This window comes from Centroberyx gerrardi, chromosome 20 (assembly GCF_048128805.1).
Source record: "Centroberyx gerrardi isolate f3 chromosome 20, fCenGer3.hap1.cur.20231027, whole genome shotgun sequence".
Taxonomy (NCBI): Eukaryota; Metazoa; Chordata; class Actinopteri; order Beryciformes; family Berycidae; genus Centroberyx; species Centroberyx gerrardi.
The window spans coordinates 1,082,860-1,103,263 of NC_136016.1; the positions used below are offsets into that span (position 1 = coordinate 1,082,860).

Below are 20,404 nucleotides of genomic sequence, written 5' to 3' on the forward strand. Positions count from 1 at the left end.
TTGTGCGTACTGTCATAACTGTCATATCTGATGATGAATGCCAATTGTTGGTAAATTGGATGTGCATGTCTGCTGATGTTGATCAGCACTAGTAGATGCCCTGGCAACCTCATAAATGGCATGCTGCTTTAAAGCTTCTACCAGTAGAATTTTGCTTTTACTTGACAGTAGACACTGGAAAGAGACAGCAAAGATTAGGAGAGAAAGGGGGTATGAAATGCGACTAGGATCCCTGGCCAGTTTTGTTAAAAATATCAAACTGCTCCCAGATCAGCAGATAAACTAAGAAATGTTGTAAATGAAATCTACATTGATGCACTGGTGCTCATTTTCTAATTATTAATTATAAAATTTTCTAATATTGTTTTTGTTGACTAAAATCATATGGCATTTTAGTTAGCGATTAATTGAGAATCGCACCGGCAAGGCTAAAATCTGACTAAATTTAAAAAGGACTTAGGATCCTGGAGTCCCTAGTCCCTAGTGAAAATTATCACTGGAGACATGTGGTATTCTATTATAATTGATATAATTGAGAGCGAATAGAGGAGAGTTAATAGTGTGTAATACGATATATAAATCCACACAGTGTATACACATGCACACACACACACGACAAGCTACTGACCATACACCATCACTTTTCTACCCATGGATCTTTCTTCCAAGGCTTCTGAAACATTAATACAGTCCCATCTCCTAAGGGTGCTATAGATGATGTCACCAATCAATAGGAATTCTACATCAGGGCGTCCTGGTGGCTCAGTGGTCTAGGGAGTGACATCCACTGAGGCACGTCCTCAGTGGATGTCATCGCCAGTGGCCTCAATTGAACATTTTTATGTCGTGCTGGAGCCAATAACTTCTTCAGCCTATCAGAGCACTTCTGTACTTACTGCATCATCACCAAGAGCAGTGGCATTATTCCCAAAGTGTAGCTAGTCCCACGTCCATGTTCAATGCATTTTGCAACATCTCACTAATTTCAATTGAAATGTGCAGCCAGACGAGACCCTGACACACCCTGACCTGCCTCAGGCCCACAGCCACAGCCTCTGAGGGACACTGGGGGCCCTAAACATGATTTCCATTGATACAGAGACCCCAACCACAAATATTAAACTGCCACCTATTGATTGTATGTTTATGAGCAATGCATTTAGTGAATATCATCCAACTAAGATACAGAGCACTACTTATATACTGGTGGGGCAGGGGAGCTTCTGTACAGACATAGTCAAACCTTTTCAGTTTCATACATTTCACCATTTAAACATTTTTTTGGTCCTTCATTCCTGCCATCTGTCACCTCGCCTCCTTAAAGCCACAATCTACAATCCAAATGTAAGCAAAAGGTCGCCCCACCACCTAAAACTAAGGCTTGCTGTGGGGTTGGACAAATTTTATCACTCTCAAATTGAATGTGCAAGCTCTAGATACAAAGACTGGCAGTTTGAAACGGCTAAAAATAAGTTTAAAATGTACTTTGAACCTGTAAAAGGTTTACATTAGTATTGTTTGTAAACAGGCTAGTATCTTGAGTTAAGGTGTGTGGGGGCGTACAGAGGGGAGGGGGGCCCAATAGGACGTGTGTGCCCAGGGGCCCTGTGGTTGGTTAATCCAGCCCTGCAACCAGCACTCAGTTATATTAGCTGCTATGGCACATTACCTCTGTAGTTTATTACCTATCAACTATCTATCTAGCTATTTTCTTTCTTTATGTGTGTAGCCCTGCTGTACCATTAATATCTAGTACTTGGATCTTGCAGTCCACTCATTTGCTGCTTCAGGGTTAAGCCAAACCCGATCAGACAGAATAAACAACAACACCCCTGTCTTTTATTCTGCTTTAGATCATTGTTTCTACAGTGTTGTGTCACACTGCTGTAATTATTTTTTCTTTATATTTCTACTCTTATTCGTTTGCGATTGTCTTTGGAATTTCTAGTTTATTTACAGTTTGTATTGTAATGTACAGTATTGTAATGTACAGCATTTACTTTTCACTTTCCTGATTGTCAAGCACTTAGAAACATAATTTGAAAAGTGCTACACAAGTAAAGTTGCTTAAATTAAAGGCTTATTTTGTACCTATTACAGCCAAAAGAACTAACTGAGGATGCAATCACTACAACACAAACATAAGTAATGTATGGAAATCTTGTAAACAGGAATTCGCATTACAAATGAATATGAGTTACTTTTCCAAGAAAATCTAATTGAATATGTAAATTAATGATTTCAGACAGGAAAAAAAATCCTTAATTAATAGAGGGGCTAGTAGTACACTTCAAAAATACCTTCATAACCCTTTCAAGGAAAACCTTCCCTTGTTCTGCATCCTATTATATTTTGTTTCTAGTATTTGTTTGCTGTCCTGGGCCCAGTTTTTAAGAACTGTTAATCTGGATCAGAATTACAGATTTTCGAATCTTTTTTGCAGTCCAGGATCAAACTGATCTTGCTGCCTTTGAGTCAGTAAAAAAAAATAAAAAATAAAAAATAAATCAAGATAGGATCATTTTGATCCAGACACAAGATCACACAATCCATATTTGCAGTCTTCACATAGACGTTTATCCTGCCATCTGTTGGACAAATAATGTTATAACATGTTGTTAGGCTGAAATCACATGATGGAGTAGATATGTGTTACTCAAAGTTTCATTGGATAACTCTTATTCATTAATTCAAGAATCCTTTTAAAAAGTAGTCACAACAGCATCTCTCACTGACTGTCTAGCTGGTCCAGCAATTGGTATGAGACTTTGTTTTGAAGGGTTTGTTCACTTAATAAAATGTAAACATTAAATACTATTTTCAACAAATAGCCTATTCGTGATGTGTAGGCTATATTATCCCATCCTCACCAGTTACATCACAATTTAAAATCCTTCATGTTTCTAAATCCACCCTGACTCCATCCACTGCATCACAGAAGAAGTGGGAGAAGATTCAAGAGTTTTAAACAACGCAGAAACATTTAAGATTGATTAAAGGTAGGATTGGATTACCCAATCCATTTGGTTGTTTTGTCTGTAAGTGTCTTATCTGTTGTCATGCTTTTATGTTTTGTGTGGACCCCAGGAAGAGTAGCTGATGTTCTGCATCAGCTAATGGGGATCCTAATAAAATCCTAAATCCTAAATCTAAAACCCACTTATCTGTTTTGAAAAACCCAATTCAGATTCAATACAATCCGATTACTGAAATCAAATCAGATAAGTTTTGGAAAAACTGGGCCCTGAAGACAGCAGGTTCAGGTTCAGCACTCTGCTATAGGGGGTTCAGCAGCTCAAAGTGACTCTGGACTAAAAATAAACCAGCCCTGCAAGGCTTTCTCAGCAGCTTCTATTAGCCTACAACACAGAGAGAGCTAAAGTACACTAGTGTGGAGCAGAGAGTCCTCTATGCCCAGTACACACGCATGATGTGATAAAGACAGAGAGACAATGTGTTGCTGTGTTTTAGTAAATGAGACAGAGTTTTGTTCTCATATAGGAAATGAGCCTGTGTGCTGCTGGTGATTGTGGTTTGGTTTTTGTCCTGCACTGTGATGCAACACTGCTGCAGTCAGAGCGATGATAAGAAGAGGTGGGCCAGGTTTGATTACAGCGCTATGCTATTGCCTCCTCTCTAGAAACAAAAATTTGGGAATCTCATGCGATTTGAGAACATTTTTATTTAAATGGTTTGCTGGCATAATTGAGTTACAAGTTACTCTGTAATGACAACTGTGAAGCTTACAAGGAAGCTACTCCAATTATGAAAAGCTTATGTTGTTTGTGTTTGTATGTTTCGTTTGTGTGGATTTCTGCCGGGTGCTCCGGTTTCCTCCCCCAATCAAAGACATGTATGTTAATACTCCTGTCAGTGCCCCTGACCAAGGCACTGGCAAAAGAACTGGAGTTAGTCCCCGGGCGCTGTACTGCGGCTGCCCACTGCTCCTAGTGTGTGTATAGGATGGGTCAAATGCAGAGGACAAATTTCCCCACGGGGATAATAAAGTATACAAATATATTATGTTTGTGGCACCTGTTTTCTTTTATCATGCTGTAACCAAATTGAGTAATAGGGGGGGGGAAATCAAAAGTCCCTTTCACCTCCACTGGGTCCAACAGTGGGAAAAGGGATTTTTCGGGTTGTGTGTGGTGACCATAGTAACCTCTGACCCCCTACCAAAGGTCAGGTCAATTCACTTCCAACTCAGTCACTTCAAGAAGGGGATTTTCTTCAAAACCTAGCAAAGTGTTTGTCATTCCAAATAGGTTCTAATGTCCAGTGTGTACAGAGGGTATTTTGAATCAAGGCTCTGTAATTATTACACAAATTGCAGTTGTAATTAATATTTTGAGTGAGCTGATAAGGAATTGTAATACTAATAATACTAATAAGAGCCTCCATTGTTCTCTGTAAGGAAATAGTCTTTTCTCGTGGAGGTCAGAGGTCAACGTCAGCTACAGAAGAGCACCTCTGGAGCTGGTAGGGATTCAGTGTCTTGCTCAAGAACATTTCAGTGGGGTGGGGGGTTTGAACTCAGGTCTCTTTAACTGTTAGACCACCTTGCTGACCTAATCTGAGCCTAACCATGCTCTCTACTCACCAGTGAAGACGTCCTGAAAGCCGCAGGTAGAAACCTGTCCACAGGAAGACCTTCTGGTAGCACAGATGGGCTGGCTGCCTCCTCTTCCGTAACCCCCCAGGTACTCTCCTGATCCCCCAGAGCCTCCTCCATCCTCATCCCTGCTCCTCAGCCTCTTCTCCAGCTCAAGCTCATCCGTCCAGTCGGCAGAGCGGCTCAGCGGCCGGGAGAGGCTTTCAGAGCGTTGTCTACGGACTCGCCGACGCTCAGCTACCGTCCTGTCAACATTTACAACCTAATTAATATCCCTTTAAAAGTGGATCATTCATACAATTACACATTACAAGGTCCAGTACAAACAAAGAAAAGAAAAAAGGACGCCATTTGAATGATTATGGTGCTGTCTGACCAGAATATATTTAAAATTCATTAAAATGGCATTTCTAGGTATAGATATAGATAAAAAAATAGTTCTAACAAGGTGGATGCAATCCTTCTGCAACCCTGTCTTACATCACCTGCTGAAAGTAGATTTTATGTTGAAAGCGTATTTAAAGTGCTGCCATACGTTACAAGGTAGAATAAAATCAAAGATTATATTAAAGTGCTGCAACACTACAGGTAGAATGTTACCTGTGGAGGTGTTGGTGGGCTTTGCGCTGGGACAGGGGGCTGTGGGAAGGGGACAGGGCTGGGGATTGTCCTGGGGAGCTGAGCTGCCGGGTGGTGGTCTTGATGTAGGACGGGAAGATGGGGGGGTAGGGTTTGACCGTGGGGCTGGAGGCAGAGGAGAGGTTGGACTTGAGGAGGCGTGTGGCCAACGTGGGGCTCTCCTGGGGAGGCCACTGGGAGAAGCAGACACTGCTCTTCCTGCGCTGCTGGATGGAAAGGGAGGCGCTGGTACTGATACCACTAGATTGGTCGGGTTCAGACCCAGCGCTCAGGCAGTCCTCCAGGGACTCGGCACTGGTCCCTGGGCCCAGAAGACCCTCACCTTCTTCAGACAATGTCCCTGAGCTCAGTCCCTCTCCTGGTTCATGACTCCTGGAGCCTTCACTGTGGCTGTCTGCAGGAGGTGGTGGCACATCCAGGCCAGGTTCCCCCTCCTCCTCCCTCTGGGTTTCATCTTCTTCCTCCTCTACTTCCTCCTCTTCCTCCTCCTCCTCTGGGGCTTCCACAGCACTCTCAAACGAGGCTGTGAGATCAGGGAAGCTGTTAGCACTGGTCGTCATGGTGACGGGGCTGACTGCTGTCCCCCCATTGGTCGCCGTGGCGATGGCTGTATGAGGGGGCTGCTGCACCCAAGCATGCTGGTCCTTTGTCCCTGTGGCAACACAAAGAGAGGCCTCTCTCTCTTTCTCCTTCTGCTCCTCTCCATTTAGTTGCTTTACCAGATGATGATCCTCCTCCTCCTTCCTCCCCTCCTGCTCCTCTGTGCTGAAGGGGGGATATAGTGTTGGTGGCTGGCCATTAGGCCTTGCAGAGCCAGAGAGAGTTCCTGTCTCTAGGAATGACAGTGCATCAGATCCCAGCTCTAACTCTGGGGTCAACTCCAGCAGCTCAGGAGGACTTAATTTAACCTCTGCACCTCCACTCTGCTTCCTCCCTTCTCCTTCTCCCCCCCCCCAGCCCAGCGCCTCTCCTCCTGCCCGTCCTTCGGGGATCGAGTTAATTCCCCCCTGCTGCTGTTGGTGCTGGAGCCTGATGGTTTGCTGGATGTCCGCTAGCAGATCCTCGTGGTCGGCAGCTGAGTGGAAGCTGTAGATATCCGTGTCTGACCCCGAGCTCCCTCCTTTCTGCCCCCCCTCCTCCGTGGGAGAGGTTGCTTCTGTTGATGCTGCCTGCTGCTCCTCCTGCTTCCTCCGTCCTCCTCCATCCTTTTTCTCTCGCTCAGTTTTCCTTTTCTTCTCAGCAAAAGTAGCCTCTGTGTCCGACTGCCCCAGTTCATCTGCAGACAGGTCTGGTGTTTTGGTGCCCAGAGAATGAGCACCGTCCAGTTCATCATGTTGAGATGCTAAAACATCTTCTTTTGAGCTTGTTGTTGATGAACACGCTCCTCCTTTCCCCTTGAGGTTGCTCTTTCTCTTCCGGATGGAGAAAACGGATGACTTGGACTCTGATTTGTTTTTCTTTTTGTTTGTCCCTGTACCGTGCTCCCCCACGCCTCCTCCTGCTCCTTTACCTCCATGCCTGCCGTGGGCTTTCTTCACTCCCTTTTTTGTCATGTCCCCCCCTCCCTCATCCAATGCAAGGTTGCTACCATCCCCCGATGCTGCTGCAGCCGCTGCAGCTTTCCTTAGCTTAGCCTCCTGGTTGCCCATGTTGGTGGAAGGCGTCTGACAGCAGCCTGCCTCTCCTCTCAGGCCATGCCTTGGAGAGCTACTCCTGTCTGTACAAGCTCTCAGCCGCTGGCGCTTTTGTGTAGAGGATTTCTGGGTGAGGAGGTGCTGTTGATAGTGCTTTTTATCTCTGTTGTGCGACAATTCTTCCTCGTTGTTTTCTGGTGACGAAAGCTGGAGCAGCAGTGATGTGGACGCTGATGCAGGAGAAACGTACAGCTCGCTCACCCTCCTCTTTCTCCCTCTTTCTTCCCCTCCTTCTTCCTCCCCTCCCCATCTGCCTAATGGAGTGACGCAGGCTGCATGCTCAGTGGAGCACTGAGAGGAGAGCAGACTGGGAGAACTGGGGAGGGACCGGGATGCTGGCGGGGGCTCAGGGGGAAACAGAGCCAGGCTTGGTGGAGATGGGGGAAAAGAGAGCTGAGAGGAATAATGATGCTGCTGGCTACTGTGCTGCTGTGTTGGTGGCAGGGGGGGCTGGAGGTGGGGGTGGAGCGGAGACTGTGGATCCTCCTCTGGGTTGGGCAGGGACACATATCGTGGTCTGCCTCTGCCACTGATGAAGCGCTTCCTCACCACATTTCCCATGACTCTCCTGCCTACATAACCCAGAGTGCTAAGTGTGGGGCAGACTTTGATCCTGCCTCTAAAGGGAGCCCTGATGAAGCTCTCCTTCACTGCAGGAACCTGATTCTCGACTGTGTGGATGGCCTTCATCTTCTGCTAAACAGAGAGACACAATATGGATACCCTTTAAATAATAATACATGAATTCATACATTGCATTTTGATTCTATTGGATAACTGATAAAAGGGGGTGGTAAAAAAAAATCTACCCTTTTTTAACACTATTAAAAAAAAAACACAAAAAAACAGGTATTGTCAATGTGCCTTATATTTCTGGGTCCATTTTGTTGTTGGTGGTGTATTTTTATTATTCCTGCAGATAATTCTTTTAAGGACTTAAAACTCTTCCCTCCCTCAACAACTACTGTTGGGGTGCCCTTAAGCAAGGAAATTAACCCCCAACTGCTCCAGTGCAGCTGCACAGTGGCCAACAATATAAGACTGTGGTTGTGCTGAGTAGCTCCCAGTATGAATATGTAGAAGTGCATGAGGCATGTTTTTATTACAAAAGCACCACCTATCCGCTGCTCCCCTTTTAGAAACCTTTCTTGACAGGAGAGATTGATTTATTAATTTCATAGACCCACTAAACCAGGTCTGACTGTGAAAGTAAGGAAGATGAGACATCACCCACTGCAGCCTGGCTTGAACAGCAAAAGAAGGCAACACCAGTGAAACTGTCTTTGTTGAGAAGCTTCACACTTTAACAGTAAAATTAATTCATTCAAGTGTTAATGAACCACCAAAACTTTATGGCCTGTTGGGCTGTTCGTTAAAGTTGGATGCTCCCGAGTAGACAGTTCCACATCTGATGAACATTTTCACTTAAGATGCAACGTTTTGGTTTCATGTTGAAAAAGTTATGCATTTTTGAAGGTTTACGTTTCACACTATTGACATCTATTGCATATAGCATATATATCTTTTGGATATCATTAATAACCATTGTGGTATTTTGTTAATCTGTTGAATTAAACTTCACTTTTGGGCTGAAGTCGATGCCCACTGCAACACACTGAGCATCGGATGTAGGAACTATAGGCCACAGTAGCCTATAACATTTTCTAGGCTACCCCAGTTGTTAGTCTGGCTTTATTAGCCTATGTATTAGCCACTGGGGTTATTTGTTTGAATTCATCTATGCAGATTAAATAACATACAGTGATTATGTCACCGTAACCATGACCCACATAAGCGGCTAGAAAATTTGAATAACCTGAACATTTCAGTCTCCTAGATGATCTCCATTTGCGATGTTAGAGTCAACATTTGGATTAATTTTGGCTGCTGTGGACAACCTTGGGAGAGTGACAAGACTGTCAAGGGACACACGCACACACGCAAGCACACACCTTCACAAGGTAATATCTTGCCTTGTATGTTACGGTTTTCAATGCATTGCCTTGGTTTGTTGTTAACTGTTTCAATAGCCTTCATAATCAGCGAACACCCTAAAAAGACACACACACAAAAAAGGAGAATTCCTCCTTGGCATTTCAAGAGTCTGATGAACCCTTCAAAGACATATTGTGCTGCAAGTTCTTCTCTTACAGGAGATTTTAGTTGTTACTGAAGATGGATTCACTTTGTGCTGTTGATAAAAAGCTGCTGCTGCTCTGATGTCATCCCTGCTGCCTGAACAAAAATGTTAGACCTGTACTCTCCAACACTGCTGTAGAAGTCAAATAAACCATACTGAGAAACTGTATGGAAACAAAAAGATCTATTAATCTGTCAACTATGCATGGATTACAGCCTGTAGCTCAGATAAGTCTTTTGGAAATTTGTCAAAAATCAACACCATACCTTTGATTACAGTGACAAAAAAAAGGAAAAGTTTCTGTTTCTATATTAGAGATTCATACTTTTCAGTTACCGGTCTTCCAAATCATATCAACACAAGAGGCTTGGCCTCAGTGGCTGATAGCTCATTCAGTCCTAATGCAGTAAAAGTTTCCTGTATCCAATCCATAATGCTAAATTTATAATGTGGCCGACTCCAGCCTCCTGAATATCATTAGCACATAGGCTTGCAGCTATTGTTTGCTTATACATACATGATGAGGGAAGAGAACCACAGCCATGTCTGTTCCTGTCAATCAGCTGCTGATGAGTCCCACCTGCTGGGGTTAACTCTGGAGGAGGAGGAGAGGAGGAGAGGAGGAGAGGAGGAGAGGGGGAGAGAGGGAGGGGGAGGGGGGGATCATCACAACTCTTACTTCTTCTTCTTCTGTGAATTTCATGGCAGATTGCAACCAATTTAGTAGGTGCATACCACCATCTACTGTACCGGAGTGTGCAGCATCACAAGTTAATTGTTCTAAAAGGGGTTACTTACATTTTGTTATCCAATCTTGTAGCCAAACAACATCAAAAAAGGCTCTACTTCACTCCCTGATTTTCTAACCCATTCCTAGAAATCCCTCCAAACTCCATCCTCACCCATAAATAGATATTGTCCTGTAATCCTCTCCATTGCATATAGACTACATCTCAAAACCTCTTTGCCTCTCCTCTGCTCTTCCTTTTAAAAAAACCTTGAACCTTGACGAATTCACATTGTGTTTCTCGGGAACCAGGGTGCTGGACTGCTTGTCATTTTATAATCTCACTTCCGTTTTAGAGCGGAAGTGAGATTACAACTGCTTTGTTTATGGTGTACTGTGTCTACTAGCTCGTTAGAAAACAGTTATGGGAATTGCGTTTATCATAGGCGGTTTTACCATAAGGCATAGGTAGGCAATTGCTTGGGGCCTCGTCCGCCAAAGGGCCTCGTGAATTTTTTTTTTTATGAATTCCACCTGTTCTAAATGAATGCGCGTTCATGAGGATTGTGAATTTGCATAATTGATGGCCCAATAATGCCGTATAAGGTTAGGGGTCCGGCCCATATGTCGGGAAGCTTCATTCATAAAAATGACATGGAAGACTAAGGAGAAATCTACCAGCTCTGAGACTGAAGTCCTACTATCAGAAATAAGTCAACCAAAGCATATAATATTTAATATAATTCAATAGTGGAATCAAAGGCCCTGCTAAAGCCAAGGAATGGGAAAAAATAACTTGTGCTGTTAATGCAGTGTCGTCTGTTGTGCGTTCCCTTACGAAAATCAACTATAGGCCTATTCCTATGCTACATTTTAGATGAATACTAAATAAATATCCCAACAAATCTATAATTCCCTATAGGAATATTATAGTGATACTACAGAAGTCACTATAAACTCACTAGTGAGTATCACAGACACTCTAAGTCCCTATCGGAGTATTATAGGAATATTATAGGACTATAGTGATTTGTCGTTAGGGCACCGTCACAGAAATAAAAAAAGAAATGGCTTGACATGAAATTAGATGCAAAAAGCAAGACGATCCATGACTGCAACAGGAGGGGGGCAAGAGGAATTCTCCGTTACACAGACAGATGAAAGAATAGGCCTATACCTGCCATAATTGGCGATGTGGCTGTGCCAGATGTTCAGCAGAGGATGTTGCCCTGGACAGCGACTTGCAAGCTGCTGCAGCATGTGATGATATAGGTTTATGCATGACTCTAATGGTAAGACCTAAAGCCATTTCTCTTTTTAAAATTTAGATTCACTTGCACTTACCCACATTAACGTTATAAACTGGAGTAAAATAGCCTAAATCAGATTCATCTCCCTCCATAATGTATTTTCCCCAATACAATCTAACCTTGCCTTTGTCTGACCTGAGTGTTTATCAAATAACCTGGCAATTATTAGTGTTTTTTGTTTTGTCTTTGTATTGAGCGCACTTATAGGCTACTATGTATGGATATTTATGAGATTGCTATTTTTCCTGTGACTATAACCACTGTAGTTAATCTCAACATGATTATACAGTGTCATTTATATATTCAAACTCAAAATTTCTTCAAAGTGACAGAGATACAATCTATTAGTCAACAACAAAGTATTTTTTTTGCTTTGGAGAACGGCAGGTTGATTGTACGTGACTCGTACGACAGGTCTGGACCACTCGTACATTTTGTTCGTACCTAAGAGAAAATTGGTGAATGCGGCAAGTTCTCTTAAATCGCTCGTACGAGCGATTTAAGAACGAATCTGTTCGTACGAGTGGTTCTTGCATGAAGCTCATTGTTCGTAATATCTCACTAGGACATTTTTCATAGCACCTCGGCCCAGTTATCAATTCTCATATGTACAAGAGCCAATGTATTGTTCCGTAGTATAGTATCCCTGTCTGCTTCCCTCATCTTGTTCTCCACACCTAGCGGTCGCGGTGCTGTGCATCAGATGAAGAGCTCTGTGTGTGTGTGTGTGTGTGTGTGTGTGTGTGTGTGTGTGTGTGACTGAAGGTCATTTGAAGTTCTTCAGTTAGAACAGTTAGAATTCTCATTTGGGTCTGTCCTTTAGTTCTGTGGCTTTGTTAACTGAAAAGAGCTGCCTCCAAATAGTTTTTGTTCACTAGCTATGATTGCGTTTAGCAAAATGGAGAAGGGCCTCACACATTGGTCTTTGCCTGGGGCCTCCAAATCACAAAAACCACCCCTGGCGTTTATAATATTGCTGTTTAAACAAACGTTTTCGAACCAACTACCCGACTAGTCTAAAAAAATAAACGAGGCCAAACTGATAGATCTATGACACATAAACATTTATACGCAATCAAATACTGCTAATCTAAATTTTGATTAAAACATGTTTCCCATTTAGACTAAATGTAGGCCTATAAACACATGGAAACCAACTCATGGCTTATTAATGGTATAGGCTTATCATTAATACTTTTATCCTACATTTTGCCATCTTATGCCGTCTTTACACAGCTAACCGGGAGCAGAGCAGGCATAGAATTAATCATGATCAATTTCCACAAGCTTCTTTATCCACCTTTCACATATATTACATACAGTATATTTACACTACTACCGCAGCAATAAACTTTACGCGGATGATTATTGTGTGATATTGTTTCAAAACAAGGCCATTTAGGCTATACGTCTGGTAGATTCAAGATGTTTCTGTTAATATTGTAGTTGTGCATGTATGAAGGCAAATAAGGGCCATAAAAAATTGAATTTTAGCAGCCACTGAATACTTAATATTGAAAATTAATCACAGCTGAATTCATAACATTGAAATATTTTACGTTGAAAACATGTATCTGAATTTATTGGTTCTGAATTCACCTCTTTGAACTTAAAATATGACATTTCTTGATTTGCAATTTCAAAAGCTGAAATTGAAATATATTTTTTTCAATGTTCACAAATTCAGATCCAAAAATTCAAGTTTCAGAATTTCAAATAAGAATCAGAATTTCAGGTTGCTCACATTCGATTGGTCAAATTTGGTTCCAGAAATTCAAGTCGAAAAAATTCAAATAGAACATCATTCAAATTCGACTGGTCAAATTCAGATCCAAAAATTCAAGACGAAAAAATTCAGTTTGCAACATCCGGGCTACCAAGGACAGGCTAGGCATTTGAGTCTGAATGCAACTGAACCGACTTCTGGCATATCAGAGCACGGTCCGTCAGCCACTTGATCCAAGGAAGTTCTATATTAGGCTACTTGATCCAGGAAAAAGGCTGTCTGCTCCAGCAGCTAATGCAGGATTGGACAAACATGCTGCAATGGTACGGTATATGTTGCTGCATGGATACATGATTTTGGATAGTTTATTACATTTTGTGTGTGACTAATATCTAAGATATCCAATTTAGTTTGATTAGCTATTTATAGCTAGCCTGAAGCTAGCTAGCTGATATTTGCTAGCTAAGCTTGTAAACTGTTGTTGACATCTTAAAACAGTTCTACATTTAACCTTAGCTTTGTTCTATCACATTGGTGCTTTGCTAATAGCTAAATAGTAGTTTGCCAAATGTAGCCTCTACTGAGTCTGTGCAGTAATGCTACAGTGGCTAGTGTCAGTAGCTAAATACATAGGCTACTGTTGGAACTTGGTGTTTCGGCTCCTCAGTTATCATGTATGTGCCTTTGCAGATTCAAGAAGAAGTGGAATCATAACTAACTCTGTTCTGCATGTGTGTGTGAGTGAGTGTGAGTGAGTGAGTGCGTCCATCAGTCCTCCTTCAGCCACAGACCTCCACAGTTGAATGAGGAGGTCAGAGCAGCTTGATGCTCCACTAGGAGGAAACATCAACCCCACAAGATGTTTCAGTTGGTCCTGTAACTCCCTATATTTCAACCACTGGCCCATTCTTACAGCGCAAAGATTTTACACAGTAGCCACAAATAAAACTGTATTGGCTGTGCACAACTTCTCTGATGCCCTCACTGCTCTTGCTCTCTCGTACTACTACCTAACCCTAATAGATAATATATGGATACTATGGATCAGCATTTTGGATGCCACTGAACCAAAGGGGTGCTACAATGTTTATTTATTATTGTGTAATTGTCTATACAGTATACAACATAATTGTCACACAATATCTTTGACTTTACTTATGAATTTTAATGAAACTTACGGACATATGATGTATGTCATTGCTTTATGTAGGCATTTTCAAAATGGCCCTACAATATGATATATTGAATGCTGTTGATTGTTTATTGATGAAACTAAGATTTGTTTGCTATGCTTCATAAATGAAGCATAAATAAAAATGCCTGTAAAAGTTATATTTTTCTGTCCTGATTTGTAGTAAAGCTATTTGACTTTATTGAAGAATATTTGACAAATAAAGGTAGTAGTAATAGTTGGTTGATACACCATATGAGGGTATATCGATATGAAACCATATGAAACAATGTAAAACAGAGTTACTGCCAAGGATAAACACTATAATGGTGTTTGGAGTACATGAGAAAAGGGACTAAATATATCATACTGGTGTCTGAAATGCCATAAAGTAAGGTATCAAAACACCATAGTGGTGTTTGGATTCCATCAAAGTCAACTATTGAAACACAATAGTGGTGTTTTCAATCCATTCAAGTAAGGCATCAAAACACCGAAGTGGTGTTTGGAGTTGAGGAAAATAAGTTTTTGAAAAACGCCTTACTAGGTTTTAGAGTTCCAGGTTTTACAGACTTCGAAACATCGTGCAGTCTTTCGAATATCAGGGGTGTCTCCAATACTGGAAAAAAAGAGTTTGAATCTCTGAAACGTGTTTAAAACCACTTATCTCATTGGTGTATCCATGCTCCATATCAGGTTTGAAAACTCTGTGACCTCAAAGCACCATTTTCAGATCTCAAAACAGTAACGAGAGGGTGTAACACTAAATGTTGTCTTGAAACGCCAGTGTAAACTGGGTTTTAACTCCCCTATAATAGTGGCAGCAGAGTTGCCACCACTTTCTGGTTTCAAAACACTTTCTTCTAACAGTGTGCTTGAGCACCTGACCTGAAAAACAAATTAATCACTGGACCATTCTATACATGAAATTGGCATTTCTTATCATATGCGTATGCTAATGGTAATGATAATATGATAATGAAAATTGTGGAAATGGCATATAGCCTATACCCTGCATATATGTTTTGATAAAAATAACTCCTTTTCTGTCCCACCACTTTCACATTTAATCAAAACAACTACTACTATAGGCTACTACTACTGATTGTGCTCTACCACGTCATGTTGTTCGTCGCAGCCATATGCTTATCTATCTCTGTTACAATTACAAAATGGCATGCTTCAGGCTCTACTATTGGGAAACCTGTTGGAAGGAAGGAGACGACGCATGCAGTTGTTGCGGTGTGTTTGGATGGAGCTGAGCCGCTGTGTCCGGCACGTCTCCAGAGTGTCACCGTTCATCTCCTGTATTCCTGATGAGTTGCACTGTAGAAACTCGGAAGCTGTGTGGAATAGCCTACCAGCTTGGTGTGCACAAAAACACAGACGTTTGTGTGCCTATTTGGCAAGAGCAGGACGCTGATTGTGCAATATTTAATCAAGGTACTGAGGTGTGCGTAATTGCGCAGCGATTTGAAAATGCGCACCACATCAAATTAGAGGCTGCAGATGGAACACACACAACTGTCAAGCTGCCTTTGGATGGATATAGCGATGTCAACTGAAATATATCCTACAAGCTGTTGTGGATGATAGATATTGGTAAGAATAACCCCCTAATCTAGCCCAGTACAGACTACAATTAACTTTTACCTTCACATGGTGAGCTGGACACATGCGCAAATTGGTCACAGTTCAAGAAATGTGACTATGGTGTATTTTAATTATTTGTTTAACCTTTATTTAACCAGGAAAAGCCTCATTGAGATTAAAAATCTCTTTTTCAATAGTATCCTGGCCAAGACATGCAGCAGTGCAACCTACCACATTACAGACATAACAGATTACAGTTTGTATTGTGCGTATGTAAACGTAGCCACTGTTGTCTGTTTTTTCCATTAAGACTTATATAATATCCCCCACGGAGCAGGTTCTGGAAGTTTTGGTCAGCAGTAAATTAATTAATTAATTTATTTTACATATTGTCGATTTCTACTTTTCTTCTACTTTCTTCACATTCATATAGTTTCAAAAATCAACGACACTTCCACCTCTTGCAGCAGGTCTCTGGATCACGTGGCAGGGGCCTGCTGCTGCAGACAGCCTTTTTCCTGGATCAGGTGGCTGACGGACCGTGCTCTGATATGCCAGAAGTCGGTTCGATTGCATTCAGACTCGATTGCCTAGCCTGTCCTTGGTAGCCTGGATGTTGCAAACTGAATTTTTTCGACTTTAATTTTTCTGAATTTGAATGATGTTCTATTTGAATATTTTCGACTTGAATTTCTGGAACCGAATTTTTGGAATTTCAATTTCAGCTTTTGAAATTGCAAATCAAGAAATGTCATATTTTAAGTTCAAAGAGGTGAATTCAGAACCAATAAATTCAGACACATGTTTTCAAAGTAAAATATTTCAATGTTCTGAATTCAGCTGTGATTAATTTTCAATATTAAGTATTCAGTGGCTGCTAAAATTCAATTTTTTATGGCCCTTATTTGCCTTCATATGCATGCTTGAATTGAAACAAAGTCTCCATCAAACTAGCTTTGATTTTTTGGGTTCTCCCTCATCTCAAGTAGACGGCAATTGACTGTTTGAATGCCGCCGCGGCTCACCTGAAACAATAAGGTAAGTAAAAGTAGGTCTGTCTGATCAAATCATATCGATTTAGCCTCCACAAATTTTCAGTCTTTCACTTGAATGGTCCATTTTTGTTAGGGAGCATATCCACATCCTGTTAACAGTGTATGGAGGACCGTAACTGCCAAAATCAAAAAGAAATAAATTAATGACTAAATAAATACATTAATATGCCATTAAATACACCAAAAATAATATTAAAAATAAATGTAGGCATTAATTAATTGATAAAATGTGAAATAAATTGATATTTCTGTTTTAATTAGCTTCTGTATTTATTTACCTTTGTATTAATTCCCCTATTTATTTACTTTCCCATTTAATTTTCCATTTTATTTATTAATTTATTCATTTTTACATTTATTTCTGTATTATTTTCCCTTTGCATTTCTTTATGCATTTCTGCTTCATTATGCAAATGAGGGGGCTGTCATTCAAAGTGTGTCATGGGTCAACTTTTCGCCTATTGGTTGATCGACATCAGAGTGCCTAGATCGACTACATGTCTTGCTCCCACACCGGTGGCCAGGCTCACTCATTGAAATGTATCCTCCATAACAGTGAGGCCCGCAGCAGAAAAAAACCCGCTCAGCAGGCACTGTGGTAGCCTAATGCCGACCCTAATAGGCACTGATTTTAGTCAACGACTAGTGTTCTTTTTATTATTATTATTTTGTGGCTTTCTTGCCTTTATTCAGTAGTAGTAGTTCAGTAGAGATTGACAGGAAAGTGAGGGCAGAGGGAGAACAGGGCAAGGATTCAAACGGGCCTTTGCCTTAATGTTTTTTGACTAGTCGGTTAAACTCTCCCATCCCTGTTAGAAGAAACACGCTAGTTGTTCGCTTGCTAAAATTAACTATTTAGTCAAATCAATTTGCTTTTGTAATTCCTCATAGCGGCACCATCCACTCTAAGGGACAGTACAAAGTAATTGAAAATGTCCCCGTAGGTTATTTTCGGGCCACTTTCGTATGTCATCCACCCAGTCAGTAATAGTAGATGGATGCGGCACAGTTACGCCATTCGATCGCCGCAGTTTAGATAATGTATGTTCCCATATTTCATTCATTGTTTCCATATTGACATTATATAAAACATTATATATATGACATATAAAATGTAAAATATATTTTGTGGGGCCCCTTGAGTATTCACAACCCCCCCCAGAGAAGCTTGTCCATGCCTTTATCTCCTTAAGTCTGGACTACTGCAATGCACTCTTCACTGGGACGCCTGGCAGGAGCATCCAGAAGCTCTAGTATATTCACATAAGTGCTGCCAGGATCTTGATGAGAGTGCGAAAACACGAACACATAACACCGACTCTGTTTTCATTGCACTGGCTCTCTGTCTCCTTCAGGGTTGACTACAAAGTCCTGCTACTCACCTACAAATGCATTAACGGGGATGATTAACAGGGTTTTTGTGTTTGTGATTTTGCAATGAAAATGTGGATAGAAGGTACATCAGCAATTTTTTGTAACATGGATCAGTCATAAAGCACACGTAATTGTACGCACAACTGTGCATGGAGTACATTATATGAAAATGGATAATTATGTTAAATGCATTACATGGAACATTAATGGCTGTGGGAATCCAATCAAAAGAAATAAGATTTTGACATACCTTAAGCATAGACAGGCTGATGTAGCATTTATACAGGAAACACATGTCAAAGATACTGAAGCTCTTAAATTTAAAAGAGATTGGGGTTGGACATGTATTCTACACATCATTCTCCAGTTAGCAAAGTGGGGTAATGATTCTAATTAATACAGATTTAAGTTTTGTAATGCTCAAAGAATTTAAAGATAACGCTGGAAGGATTATTTGTATTGAAGACTTCAATGGTATTAAAGTAGTGTTGTGCAATATATACGCACCAAATAAAGAGGATTCCGATTTTATCAATGAGATAAACAATACTCTGGGAAACATGGAGGGACAAATAATATTAGCAGGCGACTTTAATCAAGTGATGGATGCTGCTCTTCATAAAAGTAAATATAGGATATCACCAGTACCAAGGGACAGGATAGCTGTCCATATGTTAACAGAGGATATGGGTTTAGTTGATATTTGGAGGTTGGTGAATCCATGTGAAAGGGAATATACATTTTATTCTCATTGTCACAAGTCTCATTCAAGAATAGACTTTTTTCTAATATCAAACTCTGATTGAACAGGTAGTAGACTGTAAAATTGGTGCATTTGCATTGTCAGACCACGCGTCTGTAGAACTTTATATTAATTTAAATGCAGAAACAAGTAGGAAAGGAAGATGGAGGATGAATACCATACTATTACAGGATGAGACATTTAGTAGAATGCTGGCTGAGGACCTGACTTTTTTCTTTGAACATAATAAAGGGACTACAGAAAAGTAATCTATTGTATGGGAAGCCTCCAAGGCATATATAAGAGGGAAAATGATTGCACAAACATCTAAAAGAAAAAAGGATTGAGCATTTAAGGAAATTAGAATTAGAAATCACTACAATGGAAAAAGATTTGGCAAGGCACTATTCTGATTATCTGTACAGGGATATATGTAAACTCAAATTTGAATTGCATAATATATATAATACAAAAGCAGAATATGCATTATTTAGATTGAGAACAAACTACTATGAAGGGGGCGAAAAAGCTGGTAGACTCCTTTGCTCGATAGTTGAAACAACAGAATGCCTCTAATATTATTCCGGCAATAAAGAAGGGGGATTCATTCATTCATACTCATCAAAGGAGATAAACAAGGTTTTCCAACAGTTTTATGATCATTTATATACATCTTCAATTAGCCCTGAACAAGAGCAGTTGCAACATTTTTTCTCTAATATAGATATGCCTAACTAGCTCGCTGTTTTTATTTCCTGAATGAGTATGGACTGCGATCTCACTGGTGCGAACCGTTCCACAGTTTGCTTGGAACCGTACTCAGACTACCTCATACAGGTGAACTCGGGTGTGGTTCCTTGGTCCGCAAAAAAGCTTTCACATTGCCAACTTAAGACACAAACTGTACCTGGATTTGGACTAAAAGGCCAGTGTGAAAGCCCCCCAAGGTTGATTTCCAAAATGACAAAGGGACCCTGTTTCGTAAAATCTTGTTTGCAGGCTGGGCTTCAGAACTGAGTGAAGATTGATGATCACTGCCCACATTATTTTAATCTCTAGTTCTAGTTCTTATTCAAAGCCTTTTTGGAAGGCGGTAAATTCTAATAAAACCTGCTCTTGTCAAATTTGATGACTGTTTAATTTCTGATCAGAAAGAGATCTGCCTTGCCTTTAACAAACACTTTGCTGCTGCTGGACATCTATTTGAAAATGAACATACAGGGCTCCCTCTTATTAACCATATGCACTCTTTTAGAATGAATCTCCAATTTCCACAGTTCTCTTTGTATAATTGAAATAGTCAGTCACTTCAGTCATGTAAACAGGATTATAATGGGGAGTTATCGGTTTGTGCAATCATGCAAACAGAAACAGATGATTGCTTTACAGGAATAGGCATTATCGTGTGCATTAGCAAAATATGACTAATTGAATGCAACCTTATTAATCATGTAGGTAAAACAAACTGCAGGCAACTGACAAAATAATCGATTTTTTTTTTATTGTACTACAAAATTAGTTGTAACTGCACGTTGCTTTGTTGTGAATCATTGTCTTCCAAAATAAAACTGTGCGCATCATTATGAACGGAAAACATAGTGACTAGGCTTTCAATATT

General features: G+C 40.7%; 1 protein-coding gene across 1 annotated transcript in view; it reads right to left on the reverse strand.

Moving 5' to 3' along the window:
* fmn2b (formin 2b) overlaps positions 1-6,903 on the reverse strand; it is a 59,683-nt gene extending 52,780 nt beyond the window's left edge. Inside the window, exons 1-3 of the mRNA XM_071901680.2 lie at positions 5,709-6,903; positions 5,216-5,657; positions 4,604-4,860 (exon numbers count right to left, since the gene is read on the reverse strand). Coding sequence (XP_071757781.2) covers positions 4,604-4,860; positions 5,216-5,657; positions 5,709-6,903 — 1,894 coding nt within the window. The remainder of the gene's footprint in view (positions 1-4,603; positions 4,861-5,215; positions 5,658-5,708) is intronic.
* Between the last annotated feature and the right edge of the window lie 13,501 nt (positions 6,904-20,404).